At 47.0% G+C, this 20,131-nt stretch overlaps 1 protein-coding gene across 1 annotated transcript; it reads left to right on the plus strand.

Moving 5' to 3' along the window:
• The first annotated feature begins 1,643 nt into the window (after nucleotides 1–1,643).
• On the plus strand, nucleotides 1,644–19,367 carry CLEC19A (C-type lectin domain containing 19A). Its single transcript, XM_028508146.2, has 5 exons — nucleotides 1,644–2,095; nucleotides 11,594–11,759; nucleotides 14,523–14,616; nucleotides 17,475–17,607; nucleotides 18,878–19,367. The coding sequence occupies exons 1-5, from the start codon at nucleotides 2,008–2,010 to the stop codon at nucleotides 18,955–18,957; spliced, it is 561 nt and encodes a 186-aa protein (XP_028363947.1). The 5' UTR covers nucleotides 1,644–2,007; the 3' UTR covers nucleotides 18,958–19,367.
• Nucleotides 19,368–20,131: the final 764 nt, after the last annotated feature.

A 20,131-nucleotide genomic window follows, 5' to 3' on the forward strand; every position in this document is an offset into this window, starting at 1 on the left:
GGCCTGTGTCTGACTACCTTTCTCCCCGCCAGTTTGTTCCCACTCAGAGAGTGAGTTCCATGACAGCAGGGCCCCCAAAGCAGAGCACAGCCGCTGATGGAGAGTGAGGAAGAACAGTCCAAACTTTCTTCTCTGTATCACATACCAACTTTTAAAAATGTCAATTTTGGGTTTTACAACGGACATGATATATTAGTACAGTAGATAACACACGCACATCACTTACAGAATCAATGTTTATTGTTTATAAATAATAAATGTGCACCCGTGTGAAGTTTTGAGGCAACTGGTGACACGAGGCGTGCTGCCCGCTGAAACGGGCCCTTGGGCTGTGCTGATGGCTCGAGTCAGGCCTGGGCAGGCTGGCTTCCAGCCGCAGCGCCAGCAGGACAATGCACCCTGCTCGGGCAGAGGTCACGTTATTTCTTGCAGGCACACCAGCGAGAGTTCCAGGGAGAAAAGGAGTGGCTGGGCTATGTTCAGGTCCTCCCTGGGCATGCCCACTGCATGAAGTGTTGAGGCACCTGGCTGTGCATTCCAGGAAAAGAAAAGGGCAGTGCAGGGTGGGCAGTGCGAGGGGGTGCCAGAAAAAGGCTTGCACTGGATCAGTGATAATCGTAGCAAAAGCTGCTATCATTTATTGAACATCCGTTACTCACCAGCATCTATACTAAGTATTATAAACAGATTATTTCATTTACTCTTTGTGAGGTTGGTATAGTTACTATGCTCTATTTTATAAAGGAGGAAACTGAGGCTCAGGAAGCCAAAGGGACTTGCCTGAGGACACACGAACTCAGGGAAAGACTGATCTTTTTTTTCTTAATGTAAGGCAATGCTTTATATAAACCTGACATTAAAATATGTGTTAAATGATTAATGTTGTGTGTGTGTGTATGTGTTCTAGAGAGAAAGGAAGGGAAAGAGAAACATCGATCCATTGCCTCTCACAGGCACACCAACCAGGGACAGAACCCACACCCAGGCAAACCTAAGACCTTTTTGTGTACAGGAGGATGCTCCAACCCACTGAACCACACCAGCCAGGGTGGGGGAAACACTGGTTTTTAGCTATTTGAATTCTCCATATGTGCAATGAGATCCCAATGAAACACCAGTGGATTTAAAGATGTATAAGCCTGAGCAAACTGCACACTAAAACTATTAATCATAGCGTTTGCTTCTTTTTGTTGACATTTATTCTGTGCCAAGAACCATCTACCCGAGCCTTCTTTAACCTCCAAGAGACTCCAAAGGGAACCAACCCACCTGCCCTTCCTCTGAGCTTCCTTCGCAGCAGGCTCTGCAATGCTCTGGGGCCAAGCCAACAGGGCGGGGTCCAGCTGAGCCAAGGTCCACAGGCCCCGCCTGAAGGGGGTGCCCTTTCCCGCCTCTGCACAGCTGTTTCCATGGCTCAGTGCAGATGAGAGCTAAGTCATATCTGATCTTCAGATTTTCAACAGAAGGCAGAAATCTGGACTTATCCCTAAAATCTCTTGATTTTATACCCTGACATTTTTTTTTTAATTTTAAAACATGACATGGACCAAACAATTCACATCCATGGGTGAGCTGGCTTTAGCCAAAGAGACCTTCGAACTCTATGGTAACTTTTATTTTTACCTCCTGGATTATATTTTCTCTGAAAGGCAGAGATGCTTTATCTCCTGTAGCAGGCTGAGATGTGAGCTCTGTTATTACCTCATCTTACAGAAGAGGAAACTGAGTCTCAGAAGTGGGTGCACACCCAGGGCTACAAGGTGGCTCAGAAGCAGGACTGCTATTTCTCTTGGCTTTCCTGAGGGGGCTGGCCCAGGACAACTCTCGGGCTGTCATTCTGAGCTGTCTCCAGTGGTGCGGAGAGAAGGGAGGGCAGGAGGAGGAGACTGGGGTCTACCCAGTTGCTCTTGAGCTCCTCGCAGTCCCCGCCTGCACCCAGGAGAGCCAGTAGGACCCAGACCAAAGGTCTTTCACTCAGGCCAAGAGGTGGACTTCTTGGGGCCCAGGATGCAGAGGTGGGAGCTGTGGGCCTTGGCCACCATGACCCTCCTCTCTGCACAGGCCTTTCCACAAGCAGACATCAGTATCAGCCCAGGTAAGCACAGGGGCCAAGGCCGGGAGCAGGTGGAGAGGAGAACACCCATAGGTACTTGAAATTCATTCTATCAGAGAGTCCAGCTGCCTGGACTGCATGCAGGCCTGCCTGACCTGAGGAATGTTAGGGCCTGGGCTCAGCCTCCTGACAGCCCTCCAGCTCCCCTCCCTCCAGTTCATGGGCATTGTCCTTGGGCCAGACCCAAAGAGTCCTGATTTTAAATCCCGGCTCCTCATCTTAAAGCTCAGTGGTGTAAGTTTCCTAACCTTGCTGAGCCTCAGCTTACTTTGGAACACGGTGCACAATGACACCCTCTGGGGCTACTGTGCCAGAGGGATGGTAAGGTGGGGAAAGCACACAGTGCAGTGCCAGCAACATAGGAAGGTCTGAAAATGGTAATTTGTTAGGAATCTGGCATCTGGGCTCCCCACCCCCACCTGGGCTGTGATTGCTGTTCCCAGGAGCTTTCAGGACTGCTGCTGGGCCACCAGGGGCTGGGCATGGAGGAGGACATAGTCGTCCCTTGTCCCTCAAGCATGTCCCTGGAGCCTGGCCCAGCAATGCTCAGCTCTGCAAATTGTATGGAGCATTCCTAAGAACTGGGACCCACCATCCTCCGGCATATGGCCCCCCAAGTCTGTTCTCTTCCTCTTTGAGGAAGGGATTTAGGGGACACAGGGCTTCAGATGGGCTCAATTTCTTCCTCTTTGCAATGGGAAGGCAGGGTTGCTGACTTGGGGACCCCTGTCTGGGTAGGAAGAGTCCCTAATCCTGCAATCTCCTCATTGCTGAGGCTCTTGCTTATCATCTCCACCAGGAGGGTTCTTTCCAAACATTGTTTAAAAAAGATATAATAATATCAATAACAACAATTACGATTTATATAGCCCATATCATGTTCTAGTGCTGTTTTAAACATTTTCCATAAATGGATTTATTTAATCCTTACAATAACTCTATGGCAGAGAGACTATTGTTATCCCCATTAAACACCCATAAAGCTGCATTATTGGGCTGTTATGAAATAGGCATAATTTAAACAATAAGATGATAGGGTTGCCAGATAAAACACTGATGCCCTGGTAAATTTGAATTTCAGGTAAATAATAAATCATTTTTAGTATAAGTATGTCTCAAGTATTGCATGGGATCTATTTGTGCTAAAAATTATTTGTTGTTTATCTGCAATTCAAATTTAACTAGGCATACTTTTCCCCCTAATTTGGCAGCCCCAGTGGTGAGGGGTGAGGGGTGAGGGGTGGTTTCAGTTCATTTGGGCAAGCTTCAGGGGCCTATGTTCTGTCAAAAACTGTGAGTGTCTGCATTAGTCAGGTCCAGCTAGTCATCTAACCCTGCACACCTTTCAAAGACCCTACCTCCACATGCCATTACATTGCGGCAGGGGTTAATGCTTCCACATATGAATTAGGAGCAACATGGACATTCAGCCCGTAACAGTGTTTTTGCATTCTTGTTCTTGTGGCTCAGTTTCCTCACCTGTGCAATGGGCAAGTAGGAGAGAAGTTGGACAAAATATCCTTGAAGGCTGCCTTGTATATTCCGAGGTCTTACCTTTCTGCCCAGCATGTGTAGGAAGGGCTGGGGCTGAGTTTAAGAGTGGGAGCAGCTAGGAGTCTTCTCTCTCACACTAGCTTGTACCCATGAGACGTCCTGAGCTTCAAGTGCCCCCCGCCCTGGAAAATGGGGATAATAATGTTTCCTACTAAACATTTTGGAGACCTTCAATGAAATCATGCAAGTAAAGTACTTAACAGTGCTAAGCTCTTGAAAAATGAGAGTTAGTACTATGACCACTTCTGCCGCTGTGATTGGTGGTGTTGTGATAACACTGGCCAGACAACAGTTTTCTGTTGTAACATAAAGCCTCCAAGAAAGGAACTTCAGACATCTATCCCCACACCTCACCCCCCCCTCCTTTCAGGTAGGGCTGAGATAACTTCTAACCTAGCAAACTTAGAGATCTCAGAGCTGCAGTTGGAAAAAGTTGGAAAAAAGAATCCTGGAAATCTGTTCAGCCCAAACTTCTTATTTTTTAAAGATTTATTTATTTATTTTTAGAGCGAGGGCAAAGGAGAGAGAAAAACATCAATGTGTGGTTGCCTCTTGCATGCCCCCTACTGGGGACCTGGCCTGCAACCCAGGCATGTGCCCTGACTGGGAATCAAACCTTTGGTTTGCAGGCCTGTGCTCAATCCACCAAGCTACACCATCCAGGGCAGCCCAAACCTTTAATATTACAACTGTGGAAATTGAGACCAAATGACCCAGTCAAGGTCATCATCCATCCAAGCAGTAGTTCTACTGCTCCCCAGGCTCCCAGCCCAGCAGCAGAAAGCCCAGCTGGAGGCTGAGCAGATTCTGGGGTGTCCAACCTTCAGCCTGCAGGCCTCATGCGGCCCAGGATGGCTGTGAATGTGGCCCAACACAAAATCATAAATTTACTTAAAACATCATTATTAGCAATATAAGGAATTATATGGTGCCGTTTCCCCTGTATCATGTGGTTACAAAAGCAACCTAGAGAAGGAAAAGCAGAGCTCAGGCACCAGAGCTATGGGACAACTACTGCAGAAATGGAGTCCTTGCAGTGTTGCAAGAAAAGCATTTCCAGGGTCCACAGGGGAGAACGAGGTTTGGTGGTAAGGTTTATTTGGGTTGAAATAAATGCTGCTTCCAGGCTCCTGATGTCCCATCTTTAGCCAAGCCACTGTGGAAAAAGTCCAGCCTTGTCTTCATCAGGCCCAGGAACAGGGCTAGTGTCCAGAGATTCTGTGCCATTAGTTCAGTCCATGTTAAAGCCCAGTCCAGTTCAGCATTTGTCCCTATCCGCTAGCTTAGTCTGCTCCTGTCTGTGCTTTAGGTGGCTGGTGGCTGGACCTGTGCCCAGGCCCACACTTGGAGTCCCTGAGGCTAGGCCACAGCTGCTAGGCCCATATGGCAGCTATGGAAAGAGAACACACAAATGAATGGGGCAAGTTCACTTGAGGTGGGGGGAGGGGAGAGAGAGAGAGAGAGAGAGAGAGAGAGCGCGAGAGAGCAATCGTGAGCGCCCCTTTGTTAGGCTGATTATATTATCTTAGGCGTGGGAAGGACCAGGCACCCTTTCAAACTAACCAATCAACTTCCCAATCTTTTGCGGGCTGGTTTTGGGTCCTCCCTCTCACCACTCAATTTCCTAGATCTTCAGGGATTCTGTGTCCCTTATCCAATCCAATTGATCCTTTTTGCAGACTTGACTGACCTGCCCTTATGGTCACCATTTTGACCCCTACTGTGCGTGTGCCCAGCAGTGGAATTTCCCTCCTGTTTTCACTCCCCCTTCATGCCTGCTCTGGGGCTAGGTCCCAATGCAGCAGTCCCCTGGGAAGCCCACGCATGCTGTAACTTCCTAGTGAAGCAGGCTGTGTCCGTTTCAGCTCCCCAGTTGATTAGGCTTCCTACTGTTTGATTACCTTTGCTCCCTTCCTTTATTAATACTTAGCCACCTACACTAACAGGACCACCAGTTCTGCTCATCAGAGCCAGGGCTCACTGGGAAAGAGGATGGGTTGTCAGTGGGACATTTGGACCAGGGAGGCAGCAGGAACCAAAGGTGATGAAAGTGACTGCACTCTCCTAATGGCTACCACCCTGGACACTGGGAGACACTTTCCCCTGACCCTCTGGGACATCTGGACTACTGGGGTCCAGTAGTGTGGGGGTGGGGAGACCCACACAAATGTGACTCCCAGAGCCCCCTCTTCCTCCTCCTCTCCTGGCTGGCTCCCAAGGCTGATCTGGGCAGGAGGCAGCAGGGTAGAGAGTTTGTGGGTGGCTGGATTGGGGCCAGCCCAGCGAGCAGCCAGTTTGAGTGGGAAGGTGACAATTTATTCTTTTAAAGAGAGAAAGACAGAGTGAGAGGGAGAGAGAGAAAATGAGCCTTGAACTCTACTGGTATGTTCTTTCCTTAATAAGCTCAGTGATTCCAAAGGCTTTGACTCCCATCCCAGCCCGGAGAAGCTGGGGGCCTTTGGTGCTGTTAATTGAAGTAAAAGACCTTGTAGTTTGGCAGCCTGGTTTCCAGAGCAACAAGCTCCTTCGTACATTCCTTTTCCCTACCTTGTCTTTGTCACCTCCTGGGCCTCTTCTTTTGCCTGCCCCCACCCCTACCCCCCACCCACCCTCCCTCCACCCCTTGGAATCTTATTTGCAATTCTCCACATGCTTTATTCTCTCATATACCTTTGGGCCTTTGCACATACTGCTCTGCTACCTGGAACACTCATTCTCTGATTCTTCAGGTCCCAGTTGAGACATCCCCCCTCCAGGAAGCCTCCCTGATCTCCAGATGGGGGTCATGTGTCACTCATAGGTGGTCCTGTGACAACACCCTGTATTTCCTCCGTCTGGGAAGGGGACTCTGGTGCCCTGTTATAATCACCTGTGAGCTCCTTGAAGACAGGTGCAGGGCAACCACCAGTTCAGCTAGGAAGAGAAAAGGGGCAAATAAATAACTAGCTTCCAAAATAACTTGGGGGCTGCTCCCTCAAGTTTTTGCCTACATGCAATGCATCCACAAATTACATATTAGTGACATCTTTACGTCTGTGCTTCTTTTTCTTAATGTCAGTGTCTATAGACATGAGGTTAGAAGCCACCTCTGTGTGGTTTGCCACATAGTATCTCCAGTATGCAGCCCACTGCCTGAGACCACGTAAGTGCACACATAGGAATTGGTGAATGAATAAAGAAATGAAAAAGGTCCAGCCAATCAACACTGAGACATCATAACTTGGCTTCATAACTTAGTTTTGCCACTCAGGAACTGTGTGACCTTGGGCATGTTACTCAGCCTCTCTGTGCTTATGGTTTCTCTGTCTGTAAACTCAGGGTAACCTACATCATAGGATGTGTGAATACTGAATAAACTGATGAGTACCAAGCACTTGACAACACCTACTTCAAGTGAAAGCCCAGTAGGGTCGGCCCTGGTTATTCTGTTGCCATTACTACCTGTCAAGCTATACAACTATAGAAACACCTTCACAAGGAAGCAGAGATTAGCAAAGGCTACTTCGGGGTTAGGTTGATGAAAGGTGTTCCTGGGATCCCTCTACTTCCAGTTTCTAAAATCCCAGAGGGAAAGTGGGTTGGGGGTGGGTGCAGGGTGTACCGGGCAGTGGGGAACTCATTACCATCCCAGTGTGAGTGGGAGGCTCCTTTTGGCCTCCTGGAACCTCCCAATTAAAATTTCACCTGCCCAGGTGAAAAGGGGAGTAATTGAGCAGTGACCTGTCACAGCCCCATTTTCTGGTATGTTTCACCCCAGGCATCCATACCTAAGATTTGCTTAGTGCAGAAAAATCAAAGGGATCCGGGGTGAGGAGGAAGGGATGTAAATAGCAACGTGGGGCCAAATTTCAGGGAGATCATTTTCCTCATGGGGAACTTGTTTTTAAAGTAGCGGTCAGGCTTTAGGGCCCTGGGGAAGCCTCAGAGCTTTTTCTAGGAGCTAAGATCCTCCCCTCCCTTCCTTCCCAGCTCCCCTAATAATTTAAATAATCGTTCAGTCTTCCTGGACCAGTCTGACTCAGGGAGTGAGTGGATGAGCGTTGATCCTCCAGGTTCTCTCTATTGGTCTGGCACACTGTAGACCAGTTCTCCCAGACTTTCCTGCACCTGAGTCCTTGGGAGTCTTGTAAATATGCAGATTCTGACTCTGAGGGATTTGGGGCAAGGGTGCTGAGATTCGACATTGCTAATGAGCTCCCTGGTGATGCTGATTCTGCCCTTCCCAGCTATTATCACACTAAATAACCTGAACAACCAGGGTCATCAAGCAGCCTTCAGTGCTCAGTGAGAACAATCCAGGCCGCCATCCTAGAGTCAGGACACAGGGATAGTGCACACACCCTTCTCACCACTGCCCCCAAAGGGGGGCAGTTGCCCCAAAGACACTGTGTGATTTCTTAGCACATATTTAGTCATTCAAAACTAGTTATTGCGTACCTAGTATGTGCCAGGCATTGGGGAGAGTGATAGTTACAACAGACGTTGACCTGAGTAGGGGTGGGGGACCAGCCCTGAAGAAGTCACATTCACATGTGAAAGGAGCCAGGAATTGAGACAGGGGCCCTCTCATAGAGAAGGACCCACTATGTCTCATCTTATGGAAAAGGGACTCCAGAAGGAAAACAAAAACAAAAACAAAAACAAAAAAAGCCCTTCCACATTGCCAGAGGGAGACAAGGAAGTCCACTTCACCCCAAGCTCAGGGAGGAAAAAGCAAGACCTCCCTTCTTCAGCCTTCTTTGGTGAGGTCTGTACATCAAATTTAAGTACAGTGTCCTAGCAATGTCCCCAGGGCTTTTAAGCAGCCATGGGTTTATAGTAGTAATATGCTTAACCCTGAAATTAGAGAACTAACCCAAACCCTGCTTTTAATCAGTTGTGAGGCCTGTGGCTTAATTATTGTTAAAGAAACTACAGATAAGCGGAGAAATGTGGATATTGCTGTGATGTTTTTTTAAAGATTTTATTTATTTATTTTTAGAGAGGGAAGGGAGGGAGATAGAGAGAGAGAGAGAGAAACATCAATGTGTGGTTGCTGGGGGTTATGGCCTGCAACCCAGGCATGTACCCTGGCTGGGAATCGAACCTGTGACACTTTGGTTCACAGCCCGTGCTCAATCCACTGAGCTACGCCAGCCAGGGCTAGATGCTGTGATGTTTTGTGTTGGGCACTGTGAGGTTATTTTATATTTTGAGGGTTCCGTCTTCTACCGAAGGCAGGGTTTCTATTGACATTTGGGGTTGGAAACTCTTTTTGGGTGAGGGGCTGTCCCATTCCTTGTAGGATGTTTAGCAGCATCCCTGGCCTCTACCAATTGAATGTCTATAGCATGCCCCCTATTTTCAAGGACCAAAAATGTCTCTAGGCATTGTCTAATGTCCCTGGGGGTCAAAACTGCCCCTAAACCACTGCTCCAGGGTGACCAACTGAGGAGGCCTGAGATGTGGGATTTTCAGTTTTAAAACTGGGACCATCCTGGGGAATCTGGGATGGTTTGACCACACTACTCCCACTTCTAATAGAAATAGTTACAGTGGGTGGGAGTGGGGAAAATGGTTTAGCACCAGAAACACCATACTCTGCCAGTTAGTCTAGCCAACTCCTAGACAAATCAATGAGCGTCCTTGGTTACAAGTGATAGGTTGGAAAGAAGATAAAAATAGTTTGCTGCTTCTCATTCGTGGTAAGGGGGAAACTGCTCCAAGGTAGCTGAGTCTCTCTGTGTAGAAGGCAGTGCCTGAAAGTCCCCACAAAGAGCTCCGTAACACCCAGTGTCCCAGGGGGTCCTTCAGTCCTCTTGGCCAACACCGCGTGCAGGCATCACGGCAACATCCTCCTAGACCAATGGTCTGAGCGGAGAAAGGAGGAGACCAAGCTCCGAGGGACAGGGACGGGCCGAGGATACTGAGCCCACTGCACTCCTCGTGCACAGCTCTCTCCTTTTGTCACGTAGAGGAGAATTAAAGGAGCCAACTGTGAATCTGTTTAGAAAATGGTGCTCATTGAAAGACAGTTGGCCGGGACCAGCTAGGAGGGGTGGGAAAAACCAGGACTGCCCAGCTGCCTGGGTGGAGAAAGGGCTGGTCCTGGTCAAATGGAAAAGCCCAGCGGCTCTGACAGGAAGCATGGCTTAAACCTGCCTGCAAAGCATGGCTCTACTGATTAATGCAACTGTCCCATTCTTCAGAAAAATGCACAGAGGCGCACGCGCGCACACACACACACACACACACACACACCCCTTCAACTTTGCATTTAATTTCAGAGGATTCACTGGACTCCTGAAGTACATCAACCCCAATTATGAAGCCCTGAGCTACTCATTAATACTCACACTATTACAGAGCAATCCATATATGCCACTGCGCCAAATCCATTCGGCCAGATTCATTTGGCCCAATTACTTGGCTGAGCAAACTTATGAAGTGGGTGCTAAAAGACGATGAACCATTCTCAGCCCTGTTGACTTCCCTGTGATGAAACATCATGTGGACTTTAAGATCAAAGACTTGGATTCCAATCCCTACTCTGCCACTTACAAGCAGGATAACCTTGGGCAAGTCAACTTGTCTAAGCCAGTTTCCCTAATATGATCATAAATGCTCAAAAAATATTGTCTTCTACCTTTCTATTCTTGCTCAGCCAGTTCTTATAGAGGTTTCAAAGGCAAAGGTTCCACATCCCTGAGCAAAAGGTACCCCGAAGATCAACCAGTTTGACGGATGAGAAGGGAGGGGATGTGCCAGCATCACACAGCACATCAGGTGCAGAGCTGGTGCCTGAGACTCAGGCCTCCTGATCTTAGTCTAACAAACATCACCACTGGCCTCTGCCAGTCCTCACAGGTTAGCCACTCAACCTAGTCCAAGGACAGTTCTCAGCATGCCTTCCTCCCCCGAGCCAGTCATCGGGATGGTATATATGTATATGTGCATATATACATATATACATATGTATATACCATATATATATCATATACATATTTAAACCATATGTATATAAACCATATATATACCACATACATATACGTGTGTGTGTGTGTGTGTATAAAATCTCCTAAGGGGTTTCCAGAGGGACTACAGCTTGGGAGAAGTTGTTGTCTTGAATGTGGGTTTTTCATTTATGCCTTTTCAGGATTAAGAACAAATCCAGTAGCTCAATGGCTGTAATTTGTCCATAAACACATGGGGGAAATGTCCACCCTTGCCAGAGAGCCCAGACTTGCAAATGGAAACAAGATACCACTTTTTGCTTGTAAAGTTTGCAAAGATTGCCATTAAAGTGGTAGTACTCGTGCTGCAAGGGCAGGGTGAGACGGGTACTCTCAGTATAAAGTGCTTTTAGGAGGCAATTTAGCAAATTGTATCAAACCTTAAAAATCTCTCCTCAGAAAATCATGAGAAATGCTGAAAAGGCTTTGTGCACAAGGCTGTTCATCTCAGCATAATGTGTAATTGTTTTTTAAAAAGGGAAACAATCTAATTACCCACAAACAGGGGGATGATTAAATAAACTCTAGAGGGGCCACTCAGTGGACTATTCAAGAGCTATTTAAAACAATGTTTACTAAAACTTACAATGACATGGAGGAATGCTTCTACTCTAATTTTTAGAAATCAGAATGCTGACAGGTGTGAATAATACCATGTAATCACAATTCTATTTTTTAAAAATTACTGCATTCAAGCGTGACATGAACAAAAATATACCAAAGTAGTGACATTTTCCAAGTGTTCTATAATCAGCATAAATTACTTTATTTTGTAAACTGTTGATATGCATATGTTTCTTGGACCTCAAGGGTAGAATTGCATTAATCATAATGGAACACGTTTTACTTTCATTCATGAAAGTATGCCATAAGCTGTAGAAACAGTGAGTGCACTGCCAGCCTCCCTCCCAGTCTGCTTCCTCTCTGCTCCCAGCCATGCCAGAGCTGCCTCAGGCTTCCCAGTGCCCACTGTTCTGGACGGAGTTCAAAGGCCACTGCTATCGATTTTTCCCTCTCAATAAGACCTGGGCCGAGGCTGACTTCTACTGTTCTGCATTCTCCATCAGCTGGAAGTCCGCCAAACTGGCCTCCATCCACAGGTGAGTGGGCTCCTGGGCCCTCCACAGTCCAACACAGCAGCCCCTTTGGAAGGGGGAGTGGAGAATGGCATTTCTCTTTAGTAATTGAAACTAACTTTTGATTATCCAGCCCAATTTCCCATTGAAACTGTCCTTGGCAATAGAAGGCAAAGCATTTAGTAAGAGGAACAAAAAGTGTGCTGGAAGGTCCACCTTTGTAAGTGTCGATCTGTGCTGCAACCCGCTCTTTATCGCAGGGGGTTGGCCCTATGCTGCAACTCACATGATATACATATAAAGAATATAATATAAAGAATAATAGCTGATGTTTATTTGCTAAGTGTTTAGATACTTCATTGTATTAACCTCCCTCAAACCAAATTAGGTAGGTGTCTCAATTTTACAGATATGGAATCTGAGGCTGCAAAAAGGCAAGTACCTCCTCAAAGTTACACAGCTATAACGTGATGAAGCTCGGCTGTGAGCCTGATGAAGCTTGGCTGTGAGCCAACCCATCAAGGCATCCTTTGGGGTCCTCTGTCTCCTAAGCCCCAGCCACATGGACCATCTCCGAGTTCTGCAGTCTGGTCCAGCCCTTTAATGCCTCCATACCTTTGCACATTCTGTTTCCTCTGCTGGGAGTTCCCGTCCATATCTTCTCCAGGTATTGTAGATACCTCCTCAACCTTCAAGACACAGCTCTGACAGCATCTCTTCCCCACAGTGCCCCCTGCGTCCGTGACAGCCTAATTGCTCTCATCACCCTCCTCTCCCAGAGCGCTTTCATCACAGTTCAATGACCTGTTTCACCTCTGACGTCCTTGCTTATCTGCGGGTTCCTCAAAGCCAGGTGTGGTATGTCCCGTTGGTACCCACACTACAAACTCACAATCTTGCCTCTGTTTTTCAAGAATCTCAGAGACTGAAGTTAGAAAGACAGTTGATTCTTTATGCTTTAGAGTGACTGAGCTTTGTTAAAAACAAGATGGGCCCACTCTTCTAGCTTTCAAAGAAGTCTTCCCATGTATTCATCCAACAGATACGTTGAGTGCCCACTGTATTCTCGGTGGTGCTGCAGAACATGGTGGGGATACAGGGTCAGACCCAGAAAACAGGAACCACTACAGATTCCTAAAACAGAGAGAATTTAATCCATACATAAGTGATGGACTCTGAGAACTTGAAGAGATGAGAGTGAGGCAACCTAGAGATTCGCGACAACAGGAAAGCCATTTCTGCCTTTGCCGAAGGGCAGGCCAGTCCGGTGGACGCTGGAGCCACTGAGATGAGGCAGCACCAGCCAGTGACTCCCTAGGCAGAGAGGGAAAGAAACACCCTGACTTGCCCCTCTCTCTCTCTCTCTCTCCATCTCCCTCCGCTCCTGCTCCTCCGTCCGTGCCCCCCTTCCTTGGAGGGCAGCTGACATGACAGGGAAAGGCGGCCTTCAAGGGTCAAATCCCCTGCAACAGAGTGCAGACCAGGACTGGCGCATATGACGGTGGGTAAAATAAGTTCTCAAAAGTCCCCAGCCTATGGAGGAAAGGTATACATGCAATAAAGAGTAAATTTAAAAGTAACTCCAACTGAAGATTTTCCTTTAGCCAGACCTAGGGAAGGATAGCTCAGCCTGGCTCCTGGCATGTGGGAACTAAACCTTGGTTCACTGAGCATCAGCAAGATTTTAGGCACATTCAGGGTTTTTCCAGCAATATCTGGCCAACTCCTGTTCTTTCTGCCTCAACTTAACTTCTTCCACTCTTCCCAACTCCTAATGCCCCTCTCTTCCTCTCTTCTACTTTCTCCCCCGTTCCTCTCTTTTACAGGTTGTTTTCCACTTGGCATAGAATACTTTCCCGAAAACATGAACAAGAGTTGAATTTGAACAATAATTTGTTATCAGTAAGGTTTTGTTCCCATAAAATTGGACACTACTATTAAATTCCCAATTGCATCTTGTCTTTGAGACACAATTCAATTTTATATTTCTGGTGTTTTCTTCATGCTTTTAAATTTTCCCCGTTCTTTCATAATTAAGCACACAATCAGCTTATGCCTGTGGAGCATCCGATTGAAGTTCGAAGTTCTATACTTTCATCTTACCTAATTTCATCCTTGTTTCAAGCAACAATTGAATTAAGTTCATTTAATCTCTGCTCCTAATTACCTGCAATAACACCTTGGGCCTTTCTCTCTTCTAGTTATTTTGACCAGATATGGGGAAAATGCAATAAAATAGTGAAATTGTTTCCCAAGTGGGAGCTGTTGAACAGAGGTGGTGATGGTGCCAACCTGACCGGGCGGCCACCCCACAGGTGACTGCCTGCATGTGTGTCCAGTGGTTGCTATTGGAGACACTGAACAGTATGTGAGAGGGACATTTGAGGATGCCAGTGCTCACCCTGCTGGGTAGGCCCAAGGTCAAACACCTGTTGGACTGAACAACACTTTGTCCCCAGAAATCACACCACTTCTTTATTTTTTTTGTCTCATTATGGTATCTCTTATATAACCCACCTTGTTTGCTAGTGTCTTTGAGGTGGATTTAAATCTTTAGGGTGAATAATATTACTGAGTCCTGATCTCAGCTGGCATGGATCAAATCCAGAGGTGCCCATGAGATGACAGCCACATCTGGTCACCTAATTAAGAAAGAAAAGGAGAAAATAGTACAATTGCATCATATCCTCTATTTACTTTGGTCCAGGAAGGTTAACAGGGATTGCTTCCAGATTTCTGTGAACAGAGGCAACAAGTAACATGTTGCTGTGTTTCTTACCTTCACAGCTGGGAGGAGAACGTCTTTGTGTATGACCTTGTGAACAGCTGTGTTCCTGGGATCCCAGCTGACATCTGGACAGGGCTTTATGACCATAGACAGGTGAGGAAGCAATGGCCATCAGGCCCTCTTGGAAGCTCCAGCCAAGATTCCACTTTCATTTAACCAACCTTTCATGTGGAATTTATGTACCTGGTTGCTGCTCTGTGCTCAGCAGACAGAGAGAACTCAGACACCAAGATACCCCAGTTAGAATTCAATAAACATTGTGACAGAGGATATGATGGGAACATATAATATGGTCAAGGAAGGCCTCTGTTTGTCTAGGGTTCTCCAAAACACAGACACAAAAACATGATTAGATTTCCAAGAGATTTTTGTGGGGAAACATCTATGAAGAAAAAAAAAGGAGGGGCATAGGAGGCAGGGAATGTCTTCAGACAGTGATGTGGGTCTCAGACCTGTGAAAGGAGAGGGGAAGGAAAGACTGGGCAGGAACAGCCTCAGATCATAGCACAGTTGTGAGAAGGTCTTGGCGAAGCCCATGGTGAGTGCCCAGTCAAAGGATGCCCACGACAGGAATGGGCCAGCGCTCATACCTCTGACATGTGGAGTAACTGGCAAGCAACTGAGCATAGCCTGCAGGAAGCATAGTCTCTCTGGGAAGGCAATGGCAGAGCCAAAGAGGCCAGGGAGCTGACGCTGTCAGTCAGCTCTGCTCCCTGCTGCTGGTTCTCCTGAAGGAGCTCTAAGCTGTGCCCCTCCATGGTTCCACAGCCTCCCTGGGGAAGAGACATTTAGACTACTGTTTAATAGACCAGTAGGAGTCAGCCAGAGGAAGACCATTATGGGTAGAGGGAACAGCACGGGCAAAGGTCCTGAGCTGGGAGGGATCATGGCACTTTCAAGGACATCGAAGACCAGTGTGTCTGGCATGCATGGTGGGGCAGGGGTGAGTGGGGAAATGGTGGGGAATAAAGCTAAGAGGATGGCTGGGGCCAGGTCTCATACCTGGCAATATCACAGAAGACTCCACCCAGAGGTTTTGTCCCCAGACTTTCCCTAGGCAAGCTGCATACTGTCTCCACTTCGCATGTGTGTCTCTAGCCCTGCCTCAGAGCACTGTAGCGACAGGGTTCCAGTTTCAGCTTCTAGTCTGCCACTTACTGGCTGGTGGGTGACTTTTGGGCCTTTTTTTTACCTCTCTGAGCTTCAGTTTCCTCAGCTATAGAATGGGGGTGATAACAATAGCACCTTATAAAAAGTAAATGAGCTACTGTATGTGAAGGGCTGAGCCTGGCATATGGTAAGAGCTCCTTAAGGAGGGTACAAGGTGCTTACAAAGTAGCAGAAGTGACAGTAATGGCCAGACTCAGTAGGAATATGTTTTTTTAATCAATAGAACTCGTGTGGTAAGAACCCATATAAAAGTTGTAATAAAAACCTAAAATTTCCATTTATAGTAGTAACTTTAAAGTTGGATTATGAATACACTTTTTTAGAGTTTAAGGAACTTGAATTACAAGACTTAGTAGTAGTAATAATAACAAATAAATAAATACATAAATAAATGGCCCTGGCTGGTGTGGCTCAGTGAAGTAAGTGCCACCTTGTGAACTGAGAGGTTGCCAGTTTGATTCCCAGTCATGGCACATGCCTGGGTTGTGGGCCAAGTCCCCAGTTGTGGGTATATGAGAGGCAACCACACATTGATGTTTCTCTCCCTCTCTCCTTCCCATTCCCTCTCTAAAAATACATAAATAAAATCTTTAAAATAATGATAATAAACACAGCAAAAGGGTTTGTTTTTTAAATGTTTTTAAATTTATTGATTTGAGAGAGAGAGAAATTCAAATTGTTGTTCCATTTGGTTATGCCTTTATTTGTTGATTCTTGTGTGTACCCTGACTGGGGATCAAACCAGCAACCGTGGCATATCAGGACAGCACTCTAACCAACTGAGCTATTTGTCCAGGGCAGGGCTTGTTTTTTGTTTTTGTTTTTTCTTTTTCAGGGCTAGACACCATGTACCCAGGCAGGCACTAGCTAAGTCTTTTGCAAGCTTTAATCTTTCAAGCTTCACAATAAGTCTCTGAGTGAGATATTAACTCCATTTTCTAGGTGTGGAAACTGAGGCTCAGGGAGGTTAAACATCATGTCTAGATTGCAGAGCCAGGAAATGGGTGAAGCTAGAATCTCAAGCTTTGTCTCTCTCTGAAGCAGCAAGCTAATTCCCATTGAATGATGTGGCCTCCATAATCATCAGTGCTTTGGGGAGACTTTTCTAAACACTTGAATAAATGAAGAAATGACCTTTGTTCCAGGACATTGCAAAAATGTAGTTCTTTCCAGTTTGCACATTTATTGCAACACCATTCAAATTCCCAACAGGACTTTCTGTGCAATTGGACAGAGTAATTTCACATCAGGCAAGAAAAATATGTACTTATTTGGACAAAAAGCAAAGGGATGAAGGGTGACTTCCAACCACTCATAAATTTATTTTAAAGTGTAGTAATTAAAAGAGAAAGAGAGGAAGGAAGGAAGGAAGGAAGGAAGGAAGGAAGGAAGGAAGGAAGGAAGGAAGGAAGGAGTAGGGTCTTGGGAGCTGGAGTCAGATAGAGCTGGGCTCAAATCCTGGCAATAACGCTTTATTAACTGTGTGAATTTGGGTATACCAGTCTGAGCCCCAGTTTTCCCATCTATAAAATGGAGGCAATAATACCTGGTTTGCAGGGTGGTGGGGGTAAAATGAGTAAAACACCTGGCATGCTATATAATACGCCCTCAACAAATGGCAGCTAGCAATGGCTGCAATAATAGCAGTGCATCAGGTTAAATGTGAGGACTTCTGCACTGTTAGATGTGCAGTTTAGAGTGTTGTCCCTGATTGGGAACTTGCTGAAATGTTCCATCTTCCTCTCCTTGGCTTGCTCCTTGCCTCTGGACGAACCCCCCAGGAAGGGCAATTTGAATGGACCCATGGCTCATCCTATGACTACAGCTACTGGGCTGGGAGCCAGCCAGATGATGGTGTCCATGCCAGGCCAGGAGAGGAGGACTGCGTGCAGATGTGGTACCGGCCCACCAGCGGTGGGTGACCCTGCGACCAGGGCTCTTGCAACGGTGTTGGGGAGGTGCCACAGATGGCCAGGAGACTGGCGAGTCAGGTCTCTGGGACATAAGGAGCATGGCCCTCCTCCATAGTGGATACATTTTAAATAGTATTTAACAGTGCGTCATTGAAATGCATCCTATGATTTGTATGAAAAGACATTAGAGGTGGAAGCATGACAGAGGTCTAGTGCTTCTGTGTCAGCTCACCAGCCCACCACAGTGTGAGCCCCTCCCTAGACTAGTGCTCCTGCTCCTGACTATTAGAACAAAGGTGGGCCCGGGGAGGCAATGAGGGGTCAGTAGTGAGAAGAGTACACCCCTGAGTTCAAACCCTAGCCTTGTTGCTTTCCAGCTCTGTGGCCTTACAGGGAATTATTCATATTCTCTGAGATAAAATGGGTCTCTTTGGTAAAATGGGTTTAATAATTGTGTCTACCATCAGGGCTGTTCTGAGGATTAAAGGAAGTACAGCCAATGTAGCATGGTGGTGAGAGTGTGGACCCAGGTTGAATGTCCTGGTCTGAACTCCAGCTCCACCCCTTAACTAATTGTGCAGCCCAAGGTACGTGCTGTGACCACTTGGCACCTTAGAATCTTCACCTGCAAAATGGGGTTAATGATACTTAACTCACAGGGTTGGTGTGGAAAAAAAACAACAGGAAAATGTACATAAAGAGGCTGCAATGGTTAGCATGCAGTATGAGCAATCACCAACCACCATCATCATTAAAAACATCATCACTCCTCACATCAATCTTGAGAAGTAATAATGGTTAATACTTCCTTTTTGTGGATGAGGAAACCAAGGCTCAGAGAAATTAAGTGATTTGGTTGAGGTCACACAGCAAGCAAGCAGTAGAGCTGGGTTTCAAACCTAGATCTATAGAAGTCCAGATCCAAGCACTCAACTGCTAGTCCCTCCTTGGTCCGTTTTCCTTTCCTGATTAGTCAGGGAGGTATAGAACAGAGACTAGCTGTCCTGGGAGCCCTTCCAGAGCCTGGTAGCCAGAGCTGGGCCAAGCCTCTGGGTGAAGTTTGTCCTGCCCCTCCATGGGGGCGAGTGAAGACTAGCCCTATGAGAGAGTAAGGCTGGACAGACAGCAGCCTCATCAAGCATCAGTAAGGAAGGGATGCCAGTGCAGGCATGAGGCCTATTGGAGAGGGCTTTCATTCCACTGGGGTGGTGGGGTACTTTTATTGTGGTGGACGGGCCTTCACCCAGGTTCTCTGCTTCTTCTCGCCACAGCTCTGAGGTCATGGAATGATAACACCTGCAGCCGAAAGTTCCCCTTTGTCTGCAAGATTGCATCTCCGACCACTCACTGACCCAGTCTTGGCTCTCCGAGTGAGCCCAACTCTAGCATCATCTTATAGCTGTGCCTAGTGTAGAACTGACAATAAATGTAAAACACAGAGGAGATAAATATCCTAGACTGAGATTTTAAACAAGCAAATCTTGACAGAGAGTGGTTACTTGGTCACAAGTGACAGGAAACCCAATTCAAACTGGCCTAAGAAATTAAAAAGAGTGGTGGATTTATTGATCCAAAGAACAAAAGGCTGGGGGCCGATCTAGATTCAGAGTCGACTCTCATTGGCCTGGGTTGGGGCGCGTGCGCACTGCGGCAGCACTCGCTCTGGCCAGTGCTGCTTGGACTGGCTTGGATGCCCATCGCTGAGGCAGAGACGGGAGCCAATCAGTGTCGCCAACCACAAGAGCCCAAAGGGGAGGGTCGTTTCCCACGGGGAAGCGAAAATATTGCCAAACTCACACATTGCTGGTGGGAATGGGGAATGGTAAAGCCGTTATGGAAAATGGTTTGATACTGTCTCAAAAGCTAATTAGAATTACCGGATGACCCAGCAATCCCGGGCCTGGGGTATGTACCAGAGAATTGAAAACAGGGAGTATTCAAACATGAATGGTCACAGCCACATTATTCATAATCTCCCCAAGAGTGGAAACATTTTTGGGGGTACAACCCAGATGGCCCCATTTCATTGTCAAGGTCCTGACCAGTAAGTACCCTGACTGTAGTATGACAGACTGCAGTGGTTGGGGACTTAAGTGCTTTGAAGTCTGGTCACACTGAGTCCTGGGCTTGGTCTGCCCCTCCTGCCACAGGAGATGAGAACTTCTCCATCTGCAACCAAAGAGGCTCTTGGCTTTCACTCCTGGAGCAAGTGCCTGCTACTTGTCCTCGGCTGTTTCTCATGTGTCTGTAGAAGCCAACAGCCATCCAATCCAGTTATGCTCATCAACTACCTGACATGTCACTCCTGCTAGTGCACTCCCTCCCAGAACACCTTCCCAGTTTACTCCATGCAAGTTTGGACAATCGGACACCACCTTGTGCCAGAGGCTGCCTGTGTTCTGCACGCCATCACTGATCTCCAGGCTGGAGGAAAGCTGTCCAGCTCCAAGGCCCCATCTGGTTGTCTGCTTCCTCAGATGCTCCTGGTATCAGTGATTCCAGATTGGGTTCTCTGGAAGAGGTTG

The sequence above is a fragment of the Phyllostomus discolor genome, chromosome 3 (assembly GCF_004126475.2).
Source record: "Phyllostomus discolor isolate MPI-MPIP mPhyDis1 chromosome 3, mPhyDis1.pri.v3, whole genome shotgun sequence".
NCBI classification, from domain to species: domain Eukaryota; kingdom Metazoa; phylum Chordata; class Mammalia; order Chiroptera; family Phyllostomidae; genus Phyllostomus; species Phyllostomus discolor.